This window comes from Saimiri boliviensis, chromosome 1 (genome assembly GCF_048565385.1).
Source record: "Saimiri boliviensis isolate mSaiBol1 chromosome 1, mSaiBol1.pri, whole genome shotgun sequence".
In the NCBI taxonomy this organism is placed as follows: domain Eukaryota; kingdom Metazoa; phylum Chordata; class Mammalia; order Primates; family Cebidae; genus Saimiri; species Saimiri boliviensis.
The window spans coordinates 121,473,790-121,493,343 of NC_133449.1; the positions used below are offsets into that span (position 1 = coordinate 121,473,790).

Sequence of the window (19,554 nt, forward strand, 5' to 3'; positions counted from 1 at the left end):
TTTTTAAATGCCTAAAAATAATGTCTTCAAATATTACAATCAGAAACTTCCTTGAATCTTAATAATTGTTTATATACCAACAGCTCCTATACTATTGGTCCTCTAGCTTAACAATTCATGTCACAATTTAAAATAAAAATCATTAGTGCTAATAACCTATTATTAAGACAAAACTGAATTACTAAATGTAATGCATTAGGACACCATTTTAGATAAATTTGATTATAAACTTGCTGTCTGAAATCATTTAAGGGGGAGAATCCACAGTAAAAATTGATACAACTGCTAGGTTTATACAAACGTTTGAGGGCAATAAACAACAGCTTTCAAGTACCATATTTTAAAGTAAACTCCACAAGGAGTGGCAAACTTTTTCCTTTCATCAGTACAAGTGGAAATGAGCTTAGACTTAGTAACAGGATGGGTCATGGCAGACAGCTGGAACAGTCACTGTGCAAGTTATCAAATATTTAAGAAGCATTATCCAAAAATAAAGGATGCAGCCTCTCCTCTTTCAGAAAGAGCACATTAAGAACAGGTTTGAAACTATCATATTAAAAATTGATTCTCTTCATTGCAACTGATAGAAAAAGTTGAATGGGAAACTTGATGGCTTGAATCTAGAGATAGACAAGGCAATAAACTAAATTATCAATTAATATTCTCAGCAGTGAGGTAGCTCGTGCCTGGAATCCCCAGCAATTTGGGAAGCCAAGGTGGGTGGACTGCTTGAGCCCAGGAGTTCAAGACCAGCCTGTGCAACATAGTGAAACCCCATCTCTACAAAAAGTACAAAAGTTAGCCAGGTGTGATGATGTGTGCCTGTAGTCCCAGCTACTTGGGAGGGTGAGGTGGGAGGATGGCTTGAGCCCTAGAGGGTGGGGCTGCAGCAAGCCATGATTGCACAACTGCACTTCAACCTGGGTAAAAAAGCAAGACCCTCTTTCTCTCTCTCTCGTTCTCTCTCTCTCTCTCACTCTCTCTTTCACACACACACACACACACACACACACACACCATATATATATATATATACTTATTTTATGTACTCAAAATACCACTATTACAATAGAAATATACTAACATACATTTCTCCCCACTGTAAAAGTGAATATAACACCAACATTCTGCTTTCACTGGGATATGCACAGTTGTGAAATAGTTAAAAAGTCTTAGGTACCCCAAGCATTAAAAAGTGACTCAACACAATATGAAGGGAAAGATCTAAATCACATTGTAAATGAGTTATTTATCAATCTAGAAGGTTGGTTTGTTAGTTTGGTATTTTTTATGCTTTCAGCACAGAGTTAAATACTAAAAACTACATCATCTGGGCTAGGCACAGTGGCTCACTCCTATAATCCTAGCATTCTGAAGGCTGAGGTGGAAGGATCCCTTAAGCCCCAGAGTTCAAGGCTTTGCTGAGCTGTGATAGTGCTACTGCAGTCCAGTCTGAATGACAGAATGAGAGCCTGTCCCAAAAAGAAAAAAAAAAAAAAAAGGAAGAGAAAATTAGCCAGGTGTTGTGGTGTGTACAGGCATGTGGTCCCAGCTACTTAGGGGGATGGGAGGATCACTAGAGCCCAGGAGGTCCAGGCTGAAGTGAGTTATGGCCACACCACTGCACTCCAACCTGAGTGACAGAGCACGACCTTATCTCAAACACACACACACACACACACACACACACACACACACACACACACCAATCTACATTCTACATTCACTCAGCTTCTGCCTAACAGTAAGACAACCGGAGGAAAAAGAAGCTAAACTCAAAGTCACCGTAGGGCAGGTGGGGGCAAGGGGTCAGTGTGAAGGGAGAAATTTTCATTTGTATTCTCTTACTACTTTGCAGGTTGAATCACTTTAAGCGAGTATATCACAAATGACTCATCTAAATACTATCTTACTTCAGGCTGGATAACTGTGTGATTATGTATATCCTAGTAATAAATACTGAATGAAAATTACCAAAGAGTTGAAAGACAATAATATGTTTAACCCTAAAGCTGTGTTGAACAGAAGGCCTTTCCTTTGAGGACATTAAAGAAGAGCAGTTCAGGGTCACATAGATTTGAAAACAGTTCTGGTTATTTGAGCTTGCTGAGAGTCTGGAGTCTGAGTAAAAGGGAACTTAATTGTATTAAGATAAAGTCATTAAACCATGATGTGGGTTGGAAGGCACAAATATTTATCAATTTTCCATGAAGGCAATGGAAAGATGATCATGAAATAAGTTTTACACGAAAATGTTAAAGATTACAATTACCACATTCTGAAAGGCAACATATAGTACAAATGAACATCAGTAGCTACAGAAAACTGACAATGGTTAACTTATCCAGAAGATACAGTGTGTTTCTGATTCTCAAGTTATCAGGTTATATCGTTCATAAGGATCTCACAAAGACAGAGCCAATGCAAGAGCTTTTTCCATCTCCTGAGATATTCTGCTTGTTTTGAAAACCACAGGAAGCTATCTAAATTAGAATAAAAATCACAATACTTAACTCTGTCCCTAATTATAAATGGCAAAGAGGTAGGAAGGTCAGCGTGATCACCAAGGAAAGAAGACATGTGGGCCTTTTTCCAAAAGCTTCCAGATAGCTAGAATGATTGCCCTTTTAAAAAAGAAAACCTCTCACTAAAAGACAAAGTTGTTATATTCCTAAACAGCTAAAGAATAGGGATACAGAGATTCCACGGCCAGAAAAGAGACTGAGTCAGTTTTAGCTTTCCTCAATGACTAACTTGTGCTGCAAGTACACAGTCCCTAATATAAGTGGGATTTATACAGTTAAAAGAAAAAAAAAAAAAAAGCCTGGCTCCCACATCTGCATGTTCCCACCAGAACCAGGAATATTGCTGTCTCTCTAATGTTAAACATAGCCACTCTACTGCCAAACTGTGAATTCTCCAAGTCCTTCATTTTTATATTATCCAGTGCCCACACTAGAGCCTGGCATATGCTAGGCACTGAATACGGAGAAATGAATGAAGGACACAAATGGTAACAGTGAAAACAAAATTGCATTTCCTCCTTCTGTTTCAGGGATTAAACAAAGAAAGAGAAAAGAAAAAGACTCAGGAATTGGGAGTATTTAATCATTTTTGCCTGAAACTTCACTAATTTTCTGGATAAAATAAAGTCATGGTAAACCACTTCATTGTTATACACCTAAGAAGAAACAAATATGGAAAATTTCACAATTATAAAACCAAGTTGTTCTGAGGTTTATTTGACACTGTACCCTCATTAGCATGTATGATGCTTATAAATTCTCTACAACCAATGTAAAAAAATTATAAAACTAAGATCAGAGTGTGAAAATTAGGAACAAAATACTATAGTTTGATAAAGAGCATAATTATTCCTTTGTCCTTGTGTTGAAGACTTCCTTAAATCAAACAAAACCACAATTTACGTGAGCCAGACTACAAAAATCATTGGTGCTTAATGTTTGTTGTTGCTTTATATAACAAGCCTTATCTGCTTCTCACAAAAGTTACCACCCAAAGGCAGATTTATTTGCAAGAGTACTATAAAATTTTGCCGCAGAATATTAGAGAATGTTCTGGGTGTTCTCGACATTCAGAGTACATGAACTTCAATAAGAATTTCCAGCAAATCATTTCTCCTAAAATTGTTCTAGTTCAAATCCACCCACTGCTCAATGGGGAATGGGAGGCTAAATTCTTAAGGCCATTCAATCTACTTGGGGCATGAGGGGGTGTGTAGAAAGCCAACAATCGAAGGAACACCCTCTCAAGGCTTGGGTGCCTCTCTGAGAGCAGATGATTGCAAAATGAACAATATTATTAAGATCCCTAATTAGCCCGAATTCAAAGGCTAGGTAGGCGTGCTCCTTAGCTGAGCTAAGGATACAACTTTCCAGGAAAAACTGGGGAGAGGACGGTGGTAGGGATGATGGAGGCTGGAAGATTGCAAGGCCACAGGCTTGGTGGCTGGAAGACGACAACTATCCTAAAACATGTCAATGCCAAGGGGTGGCAGAAAAATGATGCCAAGTACATGAATAACCGGGCAGCTGACCCAGCTGAGAACCAAACTCAACAGCATCTTCCTCAAGATTTTATGACTTCCTCCCCCGAGGCCCCCCTCACTCATAGATAACATAAAAGAAAAACGTAAAGAAAGATTACCTGTCACAACAAGGCGCACCTTTCAACTAAAGAACTCCGGGTGGCTGTGTAGAACCATCCTCACCCTGGAAAGGGCGAAACTGAAAGAAAAAAGCAGAACACGCCATTAACGAGGCCAGAACCCCGACCGAGATTCCTGGACGGGAGCCACCAACACCCCCCAAACCGATCAGTGCTTACGCCCCGCGGCGCAGACCGGAGGAATCACAGCCCCGGGCTCCCAAGGCCAACCCTGGCCGTCGGGACCCGCCAGCGGCCTGTGCCTCAGTCTCCCCATCTGTAAATGGGGCGGGGGCGAGGAAGGGGGCTGCGTCCCGCGCGGCTCCCGCCTCAAGTCCTCTCTCCTCCGGGGGTCCCGACGGAGGCAACCACGCACGCTCCCCGGACTCGGAGCCCTCCCGGGAAGCCTCGGGGGGTAGGGAAGTCCCGGGGGTGGGGAAGCCCGGGCTGACGTCAGCGGGCTCGGCACCCCGCGGGCCCTGCCGGCTCGGGCCCGGGCAACTAACGGGCCGGCGCCGAGGGCCCGACGGTCGCCGCGGCGGCTCCGGGAGCCCCGAGGCCGGGCGGCGGTGCAGAGGGGATCGGGCCGCCAGCCTCCAGCCGCCCGCAGCCCGCCGCCCGCTCACTCACTCGCCTCCGGCGGCGGGGCGTTGCCCCTCGCCCCGGCTCCCAAGCCCGCGTCCCGGGCCGGCCCCGGCGCCCCACACCCACCGCCCTAGTATTTACCTCCGACGCTCGGCCCCCGCGCAGCCGAACCTGCTACCTGGGCCCGCCCCCACCTGCCCCGCCTCCGAACCGCCCAGGGGAGAGGGAGGGAGCGGGGGCGGAGGGGGGAGCCGCTGCGCTAGCCAATCGGAGACCGAACTGCGCTCTTGAGCGGGCTCTGATTGGGCCTCCCTGTGACAGACCTTCCTCCAATGGCTGCCAGCCCGGGGCCGACCGAAGGGACTTTCCGCTCGGTCAAGCTCGGTGGAGCCAAAGGGAAAGTGGAGGGGCGGGGCGGAGAAGAGTGGGGGATGGAGGCGGGGAGCTCCAGCTGATTGGGCCAAAGGGTGCGGGTGCCGCGTCACCATTGGCTGATGCCGGAACTGGGGCGGGGCGCTGCGCTGCTCCCAGCTCCGCCTCCCGTGCTCCTGCCTCAGCTGTCAAAACTGTAGACGTTTAGGTTTGGACTGGCTTGGGAGTCCAGACGAAGATTGGGAATAGGATTCCAGGATGCCCTGAGAGAGCAAAGCTTTAGAATCAGACCTCAGTTTGAATCTTTCCCTGTTTCATTCAGTGGCCGCGTGACCTAGGGAAGTCACAACCACGCTGAGCCTCAATGTCCTCATCTGTAAAATGGAGATCGTAGTATCGGTTGTCTTACAGGATTGTGGCAAAATACCGAGTTAAAGTTCCTGGCACGCAGTAGCAGCTCAGGAAAGGTTCATCTCTTCCTCCCCCGCCGATTCAGCCTGGGACGCTTGCTGTTTCTGAACCTCTATTGCCACCTATCCCAGTTTGGAGGGAATTCTCCCAAGGATGGTGAAGAAGGGATTTCCAAACGCCGCCTCACTCAGCCCCGCACCCCTGGCCACCAGCCAGGACTTAGGGTGTAGTTAAGGATCTTTCAATTAGAAGGGAGGCTTCTGATTCCCAAAAGTACTCAAAATATTTAAGGAAGTGCTTTTTATAATCAGTCCCAAGCCTTGCTGCACTGGATACTCCTGTTAATTAATTTCTTCTCCTTTGACATTTTAAGTGCTAATTATAGGAGAAGGTGATTAACACTGAGAAAGGAGGAGGGGTGTGTGTGTGTGTGTGTGTGTGTGTGTGTGTGTGTGTTTAATCATGTCACAAATTTCCCCCAGTGGAAAGTGACATGTTTCTGGAGATCTAGGGAATTTAAACCAATGAATACATAAAAGCAGTCACATGAGTGATGACTAACAGTAGCAGTAGACAGGCCACCCCTCTTCGTTGCCATAGTCATCCAAAGTGAAATGAACATCTTTGGAAAACCTAAGCCTCATTCTGCTCCTGTCCCTGTTTGGTCACCCCTATTCTTCCTGTCTCCCAGGCTCCATGACCACACTGCGGGTAGGAACCCTTACGCTGGAAATCAACAGGCCTGGCTTGAAGTGTGGCCTTAGGCAGAATCATTCTCCTCCACATCTGGATTCTCCAACAAAGCTGGAAGGACTCAGAGGTCACAATCCAACTGCCTGGAAGAAAATTTCAGCTGAAACTTGTTTTTGCCTAAACTATACAATAAGAAGGAGGAAGGAGAAAACAAAATGAAGGAGAGAGATTTGGGGTCCTTTTAGGCAAGGCAAACATTCTCATGTTACCCCGGGGACCACTTCTCTTGTCTGCACCATCTACATCTACTGGTCTCTTAAGGCATTTGAGTTTGCCACCCTGGATGGGAACATTTTTGTGTCCCTTCTTTTTGTTTTGTTGTTGTTGTCGTTTGGTTTTCTGGTTTGTTTGTTTAGAGATGGAGTCTTGCTCTGTTGCCTAGGCTGGAGTGCAGTGATGCATCTCAGCTCACTGCAACTTTGCCTCCCAAGTTCAAGCAATTCTCCTGCCTTAGCATCCCAAGTAGCTGGGATTACAGGTGCCTGCCACCATGCTCGACTAATTTTTGTATTTTTAGTAGAGATGGGGTTTCACCATATTGGCCAGGCTGGTCTCAAACTCCTGACCTCAAGTGATCTGCCTACCTCGGCCTACCAAAGTGCTGGGATTACGGCGTGAGCCACCATGCCCAGCCCATTTTTGTATCCTTTCTGTTGATGGCATTTGGTGCTGCTGAGGTCTCTACTTCCCTAGGGCATTCTTCCCCAGGCTCTGCCCTCCTGTCACAGGTTCACTGAATCAGAGCTGGGGTCTGACTTCATCTAAGAGATCTTCATCCAAGTCAAGCCTGACAAAATGGGGCCTATCTCAATTACCATTTCCTATCAATTGGGAATGGCTACCTAGAACATTGTGTTAAAGCTAATTCTGAACTTGTATTCAGGCTCACAGGGAAGAGAGATATCTGCCAGGGAATGAGATGGGGAGATAGTGTCATGGTGCTATTATTTGCAGTCCTTGGTAAACCAGCCTCTCATTTTACAGACGGGAGATGAAGGTCCCAAGATGGTAAATTACTAGGCCCCTGACACTCAGGAGATGGGCTGAGAATGTAATTCCAAGCCAAGGCTCTTTCCACCTCTGTTTAAATGGATTCCCCAACTGAAATGCCCATCCCCTCTGCTTTCCAAATCCTCCCTTCACGGAGGGCCCAGTCAAGTCCTTTACAGATAGGTCTTTGCAGAGGGCTCCAGCCCTCACTAATGACCTCTCTCAATCCACCACCCTACAGCCTCTTCCATCTAACCTGGTCCTGGGTTCATGGAATTAACGGTTGAGTTACTGAGCAGGAGCCAGGAAACAGCAGTGTACAAGAGAGACACCACCCTGCCTCTGGCAAAAAAAAGGCAAACTAAAAAACTCATTAGATGATCACGTACTTAATTGTGGCTCTGGTAAGCCTCAGAAGAAGAATCTCTCTGAGCATGCCTAAAGGGGTGTTTGCCACTCAGGGAAGGCCTGTTTGAGGACATCACCTTTGAGATGAGATAGGAAAGATAACTGGCAGGGAGGAGTGAGGGGGAACACTCCAGAAATAGGGGACAGGCAAGTGAATGACCTGATGAAGAAACTGGAAGAGGCAGAGTGCAGAAAACGAGGACACAAGGAGACCTTAAGAGCCAAGGACAGGGGTTCGTCTCCGTCCAAGAGCAACAGGAAGGTTTTGAAGGGTTTTACAGGTAAAATAACATTGGGGTTTTGTTGTTGTTGTTGTTTTTGTTTTTGCTTTTGTTCTTGTGTTTTTGAGATGGAGTCTCACTCTGTTGCCCAGGCTGAAGTACCGTGGCGCAATCATAGCTCACTGCAGCCCCAGTCTCCTGGACTCAAGTGATCCTCCCACCTCAGTCTCTCGAGTAGCTGGGACTACAGGTATGCACCACAATACCCAGCTAACTTTTCTCTTTTTAGTAGAGACAAGGGTCTCACTATGTTGCCAAGGCTTCAAGTGATCCTCCTGCCTTGGCTTCCCAAAATGCCGGGATTACAGGCATGAGCCGCTGTGCCTGACCTAACACTGATTCTAAGCTGTCTTGTGTAGTTCTCTTATTGCACACAGCCAGAAGCCAACATAAAGCTACTGAATTGGATGGAGCTTTCCCCATGGAGGGTGGTAAACTCCAGGTAGCCCGGTAGGGTCATGGGACATAGAGTAGCACATGGCCAGGACTCAAGGGAACCTGTTCAGTGGCACCAGTAATGGTTGTTGACTAGACCCTGCCCCATGCTTCCCAGTGCCTACCACGGGGTACCTCCCACTTGCAGTCTCTCCAAATTTAGTGTCTCTTTTATATCCTACCGCCTTCTCAGCATCTCCACTCAACGCAGCCAAAAGCAAACTCCTGATATTCCCCTCCGCCACCCCCTGCAATTCCTCTGCTCTCCCCATCTTAGTAAATGGCAACTCCCAGATGTTCGTCCAGCCTCCCGTGGTTCCGGCCATTTTCCCACCAATCCTGTGAATATGGACATTCAGAATGAACACTGGGCCCAGGGATTAATGGGACCAGGTATCCCCACAAGCAAGGATATGTCACAGGCACGTTCCCTACAGTAGCCCAGCACAGTGTTTTGATCAGTGGATGTCCGGCTGAGTCTTCCATCTCTGAGATGTGATTATCTCTTAGGGAAGAGAAATTCCAAGTGCAACTGAACATTCTGTCTGGGGACTTTTACTCTGGCCACATAAAAGCTCTTTTTGATAATATAAAAGGGATTACTTTAATCATCTTTTAACTAATCCAGCTGAACTATAAATCCATGCTCTCCCATTTGAGCTATTTGCTGATATCAATGACAAATAATTTCTCTGTTTGATTTTTAAAACACACACAGAAAGCTCTTTATTAAAGGAAGCTTTCTGCCACATCTGGGTCCCATTTTGGGGGCAGTTGATGCATTAGAGGTGGTTCCACGTCCCAGGGAATCTTCCTCCTTTAGGAAAGAGACACAATGTCAGAAAAAAAGGGGAAGTCATTTTTACCAGCTGCCCCAACTTCTATTTTCTGCCCCCTTTAAAAAAGAAAGTGGATCCTTCATTCATTCAACAAATATGTATTGAGCACCTACTATGTGCTAGGCACCTTTGCAGACTCTGAGGACACTGCCGTGAGCAAGGTTCCTGTTCTCTAGAAGCTGACATTCTAGGGGAAGGGAAAAATGACCAGGTGTCAGGTAGTTGGTGCAGAGAAGACAGTACGAAAGAGGGTAGGCAGTGGCTGGGAACTGCTATTTAGGTAGATTGTTCAGAGAAGGACTACCTCATGGAGGTGGCATTTGAATTAAGACTGGAAGGAAACGAAGAAGCCAACCACACCACTGTCCCTGGGAACAGTGTTCCCATAGGAGGGGGCAGCTAAGCACAGAGGTCTGGAAGCAGCCATGTGTCTGGTATGCACAGGAAACAGCAAAGAAGCTGGTGAAGTTGGAGCCCAGAGAACAGGTGTGAGTGGCAAAGGGGAGGCCAGAGAGGACACAGGGGGTCTCTGTCAGATGAGACCTTGACTCTTACCCTGCATCAAACAAGAAGTCCTGAGAATTTAGATCAGAGCAGTGGCTGGTCTGACTTTACGTTGTGATATGTTCACACCTTGCATCAAAGACAGAAACAGGGAAACTGATGCTGTAACCCAGGCAAGGGTGAATCCCAAAGGGACGCCCTTGTTTCCTGGGGATGGAGGCAGAGCACGTGAGAGGGAGAGATGGAAGGGAATTTGTAACTGAAGATATCAAGAGAGAAGTTGTTGCAAATCAGAGAGAGGAGTAGCGCTCCTGAAAAGAAGCATTTTCAGAGTGAGTGATCAGAGGAGTGGTGAGGCTTAGGGAACTGGATCTGTGGATTGTTCAGGAAATAATAATAGGTTAAGATTAAATAAGAGGAAAAAAACTAGGGCAGCCAATCAAAGAGCCTGGATTGCCAGTCTTCCCTGCTGCGATCTCCGCCAGCTATTCTCCAGGGGAAATGTCCTTTATGACCTTATGGCTCACCTGGAACCTACCACCTGGGGCCTGAGGCAGCATATCTCTTCATGCCCGGGCACTGCCAGGCATTGCCCTGAGTGCTGGGCACTTCACACACTGGCCTGGGCCACTCACTGGAGTGAAAAAGGTGGCTTGAAGCTGTCCTGGTACAATAATAGAATGAAGTGCCCATCTCAACTCAGCAGCTTGGAATAAGACTCCACCTCTCACATTTCTGTGGGGCATATTCATTTCAGCTTTTTGTTTGGTGCTATGGGAGGGAAGGGCCCTCATATTTGCTTTGAGGATGCCTCCTTTTGCTTTGAGGATGATGGTGAATATCTGAGGCTTCTTTTAAAATTCTGCTCTAATACCTTGTTTTTCTGTGCATAAAAATTATGTATTCTTAGCTGCAAAGCTAGAATCTGTCCACTCATGGATAAACTCCTGGCATGAGTATGTACCTTTCAGGTAATCTCCCTATAAGAGAAGCTTATAATCAAGAATCCTACTTCCCTTCACAGGCCCAGGAGGCTTTTAGTTAGGGAATTTCTCCTGCTCTGAACTCTACCAGGAATCACGTATCAAGATCTCAGTGCCATCTTCCCTAGGTCTTCTTGACCTCTTCTTTCTCCATAATCACTTTCTAGACCATATCATCCAGCCTCAAGGGCCCCATTCTCGGTCTAACACTCGAGCTCCAAATTCACACCATTCTTTGACGGCTCCACTTCTCTTCTCCATTTTGGTGTCTCAGATTTGACAATTCAAAACAGAACTCCCTCCCACTTCCAAACTGGTTTCCTACCCAACTTCCCCAGGCCCCCAGTTTCTCAAGTCAGAAATCTGTGAGTCATCCTTGATGTTTGCCATTGCCTCATCCCTCCCATCCAACCCATTCGTGAGCCCTTGGGAATCCACCTCCAGAATGTCTCTGGAATCCATCCTCTTCTCTCTGCCTCCACTGCCAACCGCCTCTCACCTGCAATAGCTCGGAGGCAGCCTCCCCACTCCTTCTTCCTCCCATCCCCACCCCTACATATTCCTGTCCCGTCTCCACCCCTACATATTCCTGTCCCGTCTCCACCCAGGAGCAAAGGAGATCTTCTTTAACTGTAAATGACACAGATTATTCCCTTATAGTCCTGGAGGCCAGAAGTCCAAAATGGGCTGGAGCCAAGGCAGGCGGGGCTATGCTGCTTGCAGGGGTTCTAGGGGAGAATCTGTCTCCTGGTCTTCTTCAGCTTCTAGAGCTGCAGTCCTTTGCTCATGGCCCCTCTACCTTCAAAGCCAGCACTGTAGCATATTGCTTGGTGGTCACATCGCTTTCTTCTCCAGTGCCCTATTTCCCTTTGCTTTACATTTTCCTGTAAATTTCTCTTACAAGGAAACTGCAATTGCATTTAAGACTCATCCAGATGACCCAGGATAATTTTCCCATCTCAAGACCCTTAACTGAATCCCACCTCCAAGGTCCCTTTTGCCACATAAGACAACATTCACAGGTCCCGAAGATTAGGATCCACATATCTTCGGGAGCCACTGTTGAGCCTACCATGCATACGAGGCTCCTTCCCCCACCAGCATCTTTGTACTTCCTGTTCCCTATGACTAGAACGCTCACGTCTTCCCTCTCACCCTTTGCTTGGCCATCTCTTTCTCATACTTGGGGACACAGCTTACCTGGCATCTCCTCAGACAACCTGTCTTGGACCAACCCAACAGTCTGAAGACTTTTTTTTCTTTTTGATACAGAGTCTCGTTCTGCTGCCCAGGCTGGAGGGCAGTGGTGTGATCTCGGCTCACTGCAACTTCTGCCTCCCAGGTTCAAGCGGTTCTCCTGCTTCAGCCTCCTGAGTAGTTGGGATTACAGGTACCCACTACCACGCCTGGCTAATTTTTGTATTTTTAGTAGAGACAGAAGTTTCACCATGTTGACCAGCCTGGTCCTGAACTCCCAACCTCAACTGATCCACCCACCTCGGCCTCCCAAAATGCTGGGATTACAGGCGCGAACCACAGTGCCTAGCTGAAGACTTTTTAATGTCTTTTTCAACTGACCTGTTTTCTGCCTGCCTCTCCCTCTACCCTCACCTAGGCATCTTGAGGACCATGTCTGTTTTGTCCATCCACTGGTCGTCCTAATATAACTGGTTAATAAATCATTGCTAAATTTGTTTATTTATTTATTTATTTATGACAGTCTTGCTCTGTTGCCCAGGCTGGAGTGCAGTGGCATGATCTCAGCTCACTGCAACCTCCTCCTCCAAGATTCAAGTGATTCTCCTGCCTCAAATTCCCAAGTAGCTGGAATTACAGGTGTGCACTGCCACGCCCAGCTAACTTTTTTTTTCTTGAGATGGAGTCTTGCACTGTCACCCAGGCTGGAGTGCAATGGTGCAATCTTAGCTCACTGCAACCTCAGCCTTTCAGGTTCAAGCAAGTCTCCTGCCTCAGCCTCCCGAGCAGCTGGAATTACAGGTGCCCACCACCACGCCCAGCTAATTTTTCGTATTTTTAGTAGACATGCAGTTTCACTATGTTGGCCAGGTTGGTCTGGAATTCCTGACCTCGTGATCCACCCACCTCAGCCTCCCACAGTGTTGGGAACACAAGCGTGAGCCCCCTCACCCAGGTTTTTTTTTTTTTTTTTTTTTTTTTAGTAGAGACAGGGTTTCAACATGTTGGCCAAGCTGGTCTTGAACTCCTGACCTCAAGTGTTCCCCTTGCCTCAGCCTCCCAAAGTACTGGGATTACAGGTGTGAGCCACCATGACTGGCCTCATTACTGAATTAATTTAAAGATGACAAATTAACAACCCAATACAACACTATGGAAATGGACTGCTGTGTGTAACTCCTGAGCAAAAAGAGACCCATCACCAACTTCCTCCTGATCTGCTAGATCAATGGCCTGGGCAGAACAGTGCACCGACCACAAAGAAAACCCATAGACATGATCCCACACGGCCTGGGGAGATGCCGCACCACCGAGTGAGCCAGACACACACAAAACCTTTGAAGGAAGTAAGATTTCACCTTAGTGGACAGCCAACGGAGCCCTTGTTCATTCAACGCAGCTAAGTAAGAATTATTTTAACACAAGGCCTGCACAGGAGGCTGCCTGCTGTGGAGAGCTGTACATAAATCTACGCCATCTTTCTCCTGTTAAAGGCTCCGGGAGCCACTTTGAGGGAATCGAGGAAGGCCAAAGGGCTTTTTCACATGTGCTGCAGCCTCCTGGGTCAGGAGGCGCCTGTGTAGCTGCAAACTTCACAGTAGGTTACACTTTCCTAAACTGAAGCTAAAAATGTTTTGATTGCCTGGCTATTTTCTAAGAATTGCCTTAGCCTTGAGGTATACATAATCAGGCTGAAAACACCATTTTCCCCCCTTTGAATTGAAAATTGTGCTTTAAAATTTGACAAGTTTTAGGAATATTTTTATTTATTTATTTTTGAAATAGAGTTTTGCTCTTGTTGCCCAGGCTAGAGTGCAATGGTGCAATCTTGGCTCACTGCAACCTCCGCCTCCCAGGTTCAAGCAGTTCTCCTGCCTCAGCCTCCCAAGTAGCTGGGATTCCAGGCATGCACCACCACACCCAACTAATTTTGTGTTTTTAGTAGAGACAGGGTTTCTCCATGTTGGTCAGGCTGGTCTCGAACTCCTGACTTCAGGTGATTGGCCCGCCTCGGTCTCCCAAAGTGCTGCGATTATAGGTGTGAGTTGCCATGCTCAGTCGGAATATTTTTAAATGTTTGGTCACAAGCAAGATGGCTGTATTGGCTCAATAGTTTATTCCCCTCTGATTATTTACAGCATAAAGTTCACGGTCATGTTATCTATAAAAGTATAAACTTGGGATAATAAAACAGCGATTTATAAATATTAACCCATTTTCACACATCATGTTTAAAATAACAACATTTGCACACAAAGGCTTCAACATGCATCATTTTGAATAATCCAGGAAGACATTTGCTTAGAAGGAAGGGCCTGATTTTGCTCCTGGAAGCTTTCAATCCATAACTGTACATCCTAAAACATTCTGGCACAAATGAAATGGAACTGCCTCTTGTGGGTCTACTTCAGAAGTCTGTTGTCAGAGTTCAGTTCACAGGCATCAACCAGAAGCCTACTGGAGCCGTTTGAAATTCTGGCCCAGATTAATATTTTAAAGCTGCATTTGGAGCTTTTGAAAGTGGAGCTGTTTCCAAAGGCTTAACTGAGGAGTAATTGATTTCACTGGAAATAAAAGGCCACGTGTGATCCCAGCTGGAGTGTGGTCATATTGTTCTTTCAAACCTAGAATGTCTTGGGGGAACAAATGGCTGGCCTGTGTCCCCTTCCAAAAATGTCTTAAGCACCAGAAAGAAGGGGAGGCTTAGGTGTAGCCCTTCCTACCCTGGGTGCCAGGGTTGCGGGTGCTGTAAGTGAAATATCAAAGCTGAGGTCACTAATATTCTGAATCTCGACCTCAGAGGAAGGAGTGTTTGCAGGAGTCCAGGAGGAGGGGAGGAACCCAAGGTGGAGAATGGCCTGCGTGGATGAGTCAAGACATGGGGAAAGTTGCTTCCTGAATTATGTGTTCTGTGTACTCCTCTTCATCAGAGCAGTGGGAAGATGTCTTCTGTGAGAGTCCAGGTCTCTCCGCCAACAGGCACTCTGTTAACAGGCACATCCATGGGCCTCACTGACCCGCATGGGAACCCGGGAGGATCAGCAGGGACCAACCCAATGCCACGGGGGAGGGGCTGCCCCTCTTGTACATCCTGGGATTGAATCTTGGGAAGAAATCAATGGCAAAAGTAGGCTTGGGAAAAGTCTATCCTGGAAGGCAGTGATGCTCCTTCCTCTGCCAGAATAAAGGTGACCTGTGGTGTTCCCCGAAAACGAGTTCAGCCTTCGGCAGGACAGGGCTCATTTTGAAGAGGCTGCCAATAGATGTCACTCCGCTTCTGAGGCCCAAACTCACAGCTTGCTAACAAACGCACTGAGGTGAACATCTGCCCGGAGACTTCAAAGCAAGAGTCTGGTGTCCCTGTAGCTGAGCTTGTCAACCTCCTCTAGAGAGAAAGTGTTCCCTCGGAGCCTAAAGGAGATCAAGTGAAGAGAGGTTGGAGTGAGGACAAAATTAGAGCAGGGCTTTCAAACAGAAGCCTCCGCTTTCTAAACCAACGCCTGGAATGGGCTGACCCTTTGGCCCAGCTGCAGTGTCTCTTGCAGGGAAGCTGGAGCTGTTTTTACCTTCGGTCAACCAGGGCAGCTCATGAATCATTCTGAACAAGGCTCCATGACTCTGCAGAGAGACAGTCCACCACACTGCCCCCAGCCAGCCACAGATTCCCCCAAGGCCGGTGATTCTTTTTAAGGCAACAAGAGAATCTGTCAAGAATGCAATGAGCAAACCCTGGTGCCCTCCCAAGTTCCGTCAACAGGCAGCAAATAACATCAGAACCCTTAAAATATCAACCTGATATTGGCTGGTGCCCAGGACACAGAATGTGATGTTTCTTAGGACTGTGCAATGGTTTCGAAAACAAAGAACCAGAAAACCTACACCCTGCCCAGAACCTGATGACCTCATAGGCTAACAGATATGTCACAATCATACAGAAGGAAAAAAATCTCTCCATCACAGCACAGATATTTGAAATCATTTTTTAAATGTTTATTTATTTTATTTATTTATTTATTTATTTTGAGATGGAGTTTCGCTCTTGTTACCCAGGCTGGAGTGCAATGGCGCGATCTCGGCTCACCATAACCTCCGCCTCCTGGGTTCAGGCAATTCTCCTGCCTCAGCCTCCTGAGTAGCTGGGATTACAGGCACGCACCACCATGCCCAGCTAATTTTTTGTATTTTTAGTAGAGACGGGGTTTCACCATGTTGACCGGGATGGTCTCAATCTCTTGACCTTGTGATCCACCCGCCTCTGTCACCCATGCAGTGCTGCAATCATGGCTCACTGCAGCCTTGAACTCCTGGCTTCAAGGGATCCTTCCATCCAAGCCTCCTGAGTAGTTAGGAACTATACCACACCCAGCTGAATTTTTTATCTTTTAAGAGACGAGGTCTGGTATTGAACATCTGGCCTCAAGTGATCCTCCTACCTCAGCCTCCCAAAGTGCTGGGATTACAGGCATGAGCTGCCGTGCCCAGCAAGGCTTTTGTTTTTAGCTTCATTTGATAATCTGCATTAGCTGCAGCCTCAATACGCTTTTTGAGAGGGGACAAGGCCTGCATATTTAAAGCAGGGGTCACAAGCTTACGGGAATGAATTGCTGAAGGGTCCTGGTCTAAGGCAATAGGCTTGGTGGATCTGCAGTCAGCGAGAGTGGGTTTGCCCATCTGAGACTCAGCCCTTTTTGTACTCTGGTTAACCACTGGCATCATGAATGGGCATCCAGAGTTCCAAGACCTTTTGAGAAAACCTTGAGCTATAGATTTTTAATAGGAAAATTCCTGGCTTTTAAATATTAGTCTCTACCCCAGTGTCTGGAACATACATAGTAACATTCACTTATAGCACATTAGGCCAGGGAAAACCTTTATCCCTAGAAACAAGAAGGACAAATCTTTAAAGCTGTGGCTCAGCAGAGAGAGTCCACAACACTGGACCCAGCTGCCCAGACTCCCCAAGGCTGGTCATTCTTTTTAAGGCAACAACAGAATCTATCAAGAATGTGATTCTTGCCTTTTTCAAATACACGAAGGACTATGGCTTTAAATATAGAGAATTGGATGCACTGTGCAACCCGTTGCTAACCTTTGTAAGCTCCATTCAGAACCACAGAAAGTCTGATACCATATCCTTGATCTGTGAAGAAAGATGCAATTCCCAGGAGGGCACGAGCTGCCTGTTCATTCTTCAGCCACATCTCCATTCCTACACTATCTCATAGAACAGAGAAGTTGCTGAATACATAGTCAAGGTTTAAAAATGAAACAATTGCTCCCTACTTAGAGATGTAAAGACTTCTTTCTTAGGCAGAGAACCAGATCCCTCACATGCAGAATCATTCTCACTGAATGTCAGTATCAGAAGGGATCCTTGAAATTCTCCCATTCCTCTCTCCCGTCACCCCATTTTACAGATAGGGAAACTGAGGCTTGGAGAGCTACAATAGGCCTGCTCAGGGCCTTACCAGACTTCCAGGATGGTGTCATTCCTTTCAAGGGCCTGCAGGAGGGCTTCTGCCCCTAGGTAGGTGATGCAGTTGTTGGACAACCTGGAGAAGAAGATAGAATGGTGAGCTTCAAGGATTCCTGGTTTTCCTCTTGAAACTGTCCAGTTAAAGAGACTTTAGGAGTTAGCCAGCCTACTGAAGCCCACCTGTCCACTAGACATACCCCACTCATGTCTGAGATTCCCAATGAGCTCAACAACAAAGGCTCAGTAACTTCAGTGAAATGTACCCAACTCTCTTCCATTCCCCAGATGAGTTTATCAACTTAAGTGGCCACTCCCTAAGGACAGTGGTTAAGTATCTGCATTTTAGTGCTAGACTTCTTGGGTTTAAATCTCATCTACACCACTTCCATTTTGCTCTCAAGCAAATTAGTCCCAATTTCTTCATTGGTAAAATGGGCCTAAGAGAGTACCCATGTCATTGAGCATAAGAATTGAAATTGTGATGGCCATAAGCAGGCTCCTGTTCACATCTGTCATCCATCTCCTTTTGGCAAAAGTCCCAGGCCACTAAGTCAGCCACCAGTGCCCCCATCATCTCCCCACACTCTGCTTGCTGGGAAGACCCTCCACTCTCTGCATACCTAAAACACTTACACAGTACTTGGTATGGTTTGGCTGTGTCCCCACCCAAATCTCATCTTGAATTCCCATGTGTTGTGGGAGGGACCAGGTGGAAGGTAATTGAATCCTATGCTGTCCTCATTATAGTAAATAAGTTCCATGAGATCTGAGGGCTTTAAAAAGGGGAGTTTCCCTGCACAAGCTCTTTTCTCTTGTCTGACGCCACGTGAGATGTGCCTTTCAAATTCTGCCACAATTGTGAGGCCTTCCAAGCCACAGGGAACTGTAAGTCCAATAAACCTCTTTCTTTCATAAAGTGCCCAGTCCTGGGTATGTCTTTATCATCAGCATGAAAACAGACTAATACTGTACTTAACTGATAGAAAATAACCAACGAGCAGTACTATTTCCATTTTCAGGGGAGTCTTTGAGGGCACAGAGACAGAGATCAGAGAACATATGAGGTAGCTGGCAACAGGGAGGGGAGATAGGATAGGGCAGGGGACAGCAACAAAGGAGTCACATGTTTCCCATGTTGCTCTTTTGCTTATAGCTTTGCCTGCCAATAATGTCCACTCCAGGTTGTCCTCCTTTCCCACAATCTTAGTAATATCTTACAAGCTGATCATAAGGCAACACTCATCATAGTAGCCAATATTTGTTAAGCTTCTATTAGGTTGGTGCAAACATAACTGCAGTTTTTGCCTTGTTGAAATTTTCTGTTTGATATTGGAATACATTCTTAAATAAATGTGGTTATGTTATACATCATTTTAACACACATTTCTTGTTTTATTTTTTTCTAGTGACTTACTACTTGCTGCTTATTTTATATTTACTTTAGACTATGGAACTGATGTTAGACAAAGAGCAAATTCAAGCAATTTTCTTACTCGAGTTCAAAGTGGGTCATAAACCATCAGAGAGAACTCGCAACATCAACAACCCATTTGGCCCAGGAACTGCTAACGAATATACAGCGCAGTGGTGGTTCAAGAAGCTCTGCAAAGGAGAGGAGCACCTTGAAGATAAAGAGCATACAGGCCAGCCATCACAAGTAGACAATGACCAATTGAGAGCAATCATCAAAGCTGATCTTCTTATAACTCAACATTGATCTTCTCACTCGAGATCTTACAACTCAACGTGATCTTCTTACTTGAGAACTCAACATTGACCATTTCATGGTCATTCAGCATTTGAAGCAAATTGGAGAGGTGAAAAAGCTTGATAAGTGGGTGCCTCATGAGCTGAGTGAAAATCAATAAAATCGTCATTTTGAAGTCTTGTCTTCTCTTATTCCATGTAACAACAATGAACCATTTTTTGTTCTGATTGCAACGTGTGATGAAAAGTAGATTTCATACAACTGGCATTGATCAGCTCGGTGGTTGGACCAAGAAGAAGTTCCAAAGCACTTACCAAAGCCAAATGTGTGCCAACGAAAAGGTCCTAGGCACTGTTTGGTGGTCTGCTGCTGGTTTGATCAACTACAGCTTTCTGAATCCCAGCAAAACCATGAAATCTGAGAAGTATGCTCAGCAAGTCAATGA

At 46.1% G+C, this 19,554-nt stretch overlaps 2 protein-coding genes across 9 annotated transcripts in view; both read right to left on the bottom strand.

Moving 5' to 3' along the window:
* Window positions 1-4,939, bottom strand: part of CYLD (CYLD lysine 63 deubiquitinase) — a 56,716-nt gene extending 51,777 nt beyond the window's left edge. Inside the window, exons 1-2 of one of the 2 annotated variants that reach the window (XM_003937264.4) lie at window positions 4,894-4,939; window positions 4,168-4,247 (exon numbers count right to left, since the gene is read on the bottom strand). The gene's annotated coding sequence lies outside the window, so the exon portion shown is untranslated. The other variant, XM_039480380.2, reaches the window with a different exon arrangement.
* A 4,170-nt stretch (window positions 4,940-9,109) lies between these two features.
* Window positions 9,110-19,554, bottom strand: part of NOD2 (nucleotide binding oligomerization domain containing 2) — a 44,671-nt gene continuing 34,226 nt past the window's right edge. For 2 of the 7 annotated variants that reach the window (XM_074403072.1, XM_074403054.1), the window contains 3 exons: window positions 17,394-17,477; window positions 17,015-17,139; window positions 14,019-15,336 (listed from right to left, as the gene is read on the bottom strand). In XM_074403072.1, coding sequence (XP_074259173.1) covers window positions 15,311-15,336; window positions 17,015-17,139; window positions 17,394-17,477 — 235 coding nt within the window. In that variant the 3' untranslated portion in view covers window positions 14,019-15,310. Of the gene's footprint in view, window positions 9,220-14,018; window positions 15,337-17,014; window positions 17,140-17,392; window positions 19,004-19,554 lie in introns of those variants that run through there. The other 5 variants (XM_010347836.3, XM_074403085.1, XM_074403056.1 and 2 more) reach the window with 4 other exon arrangements.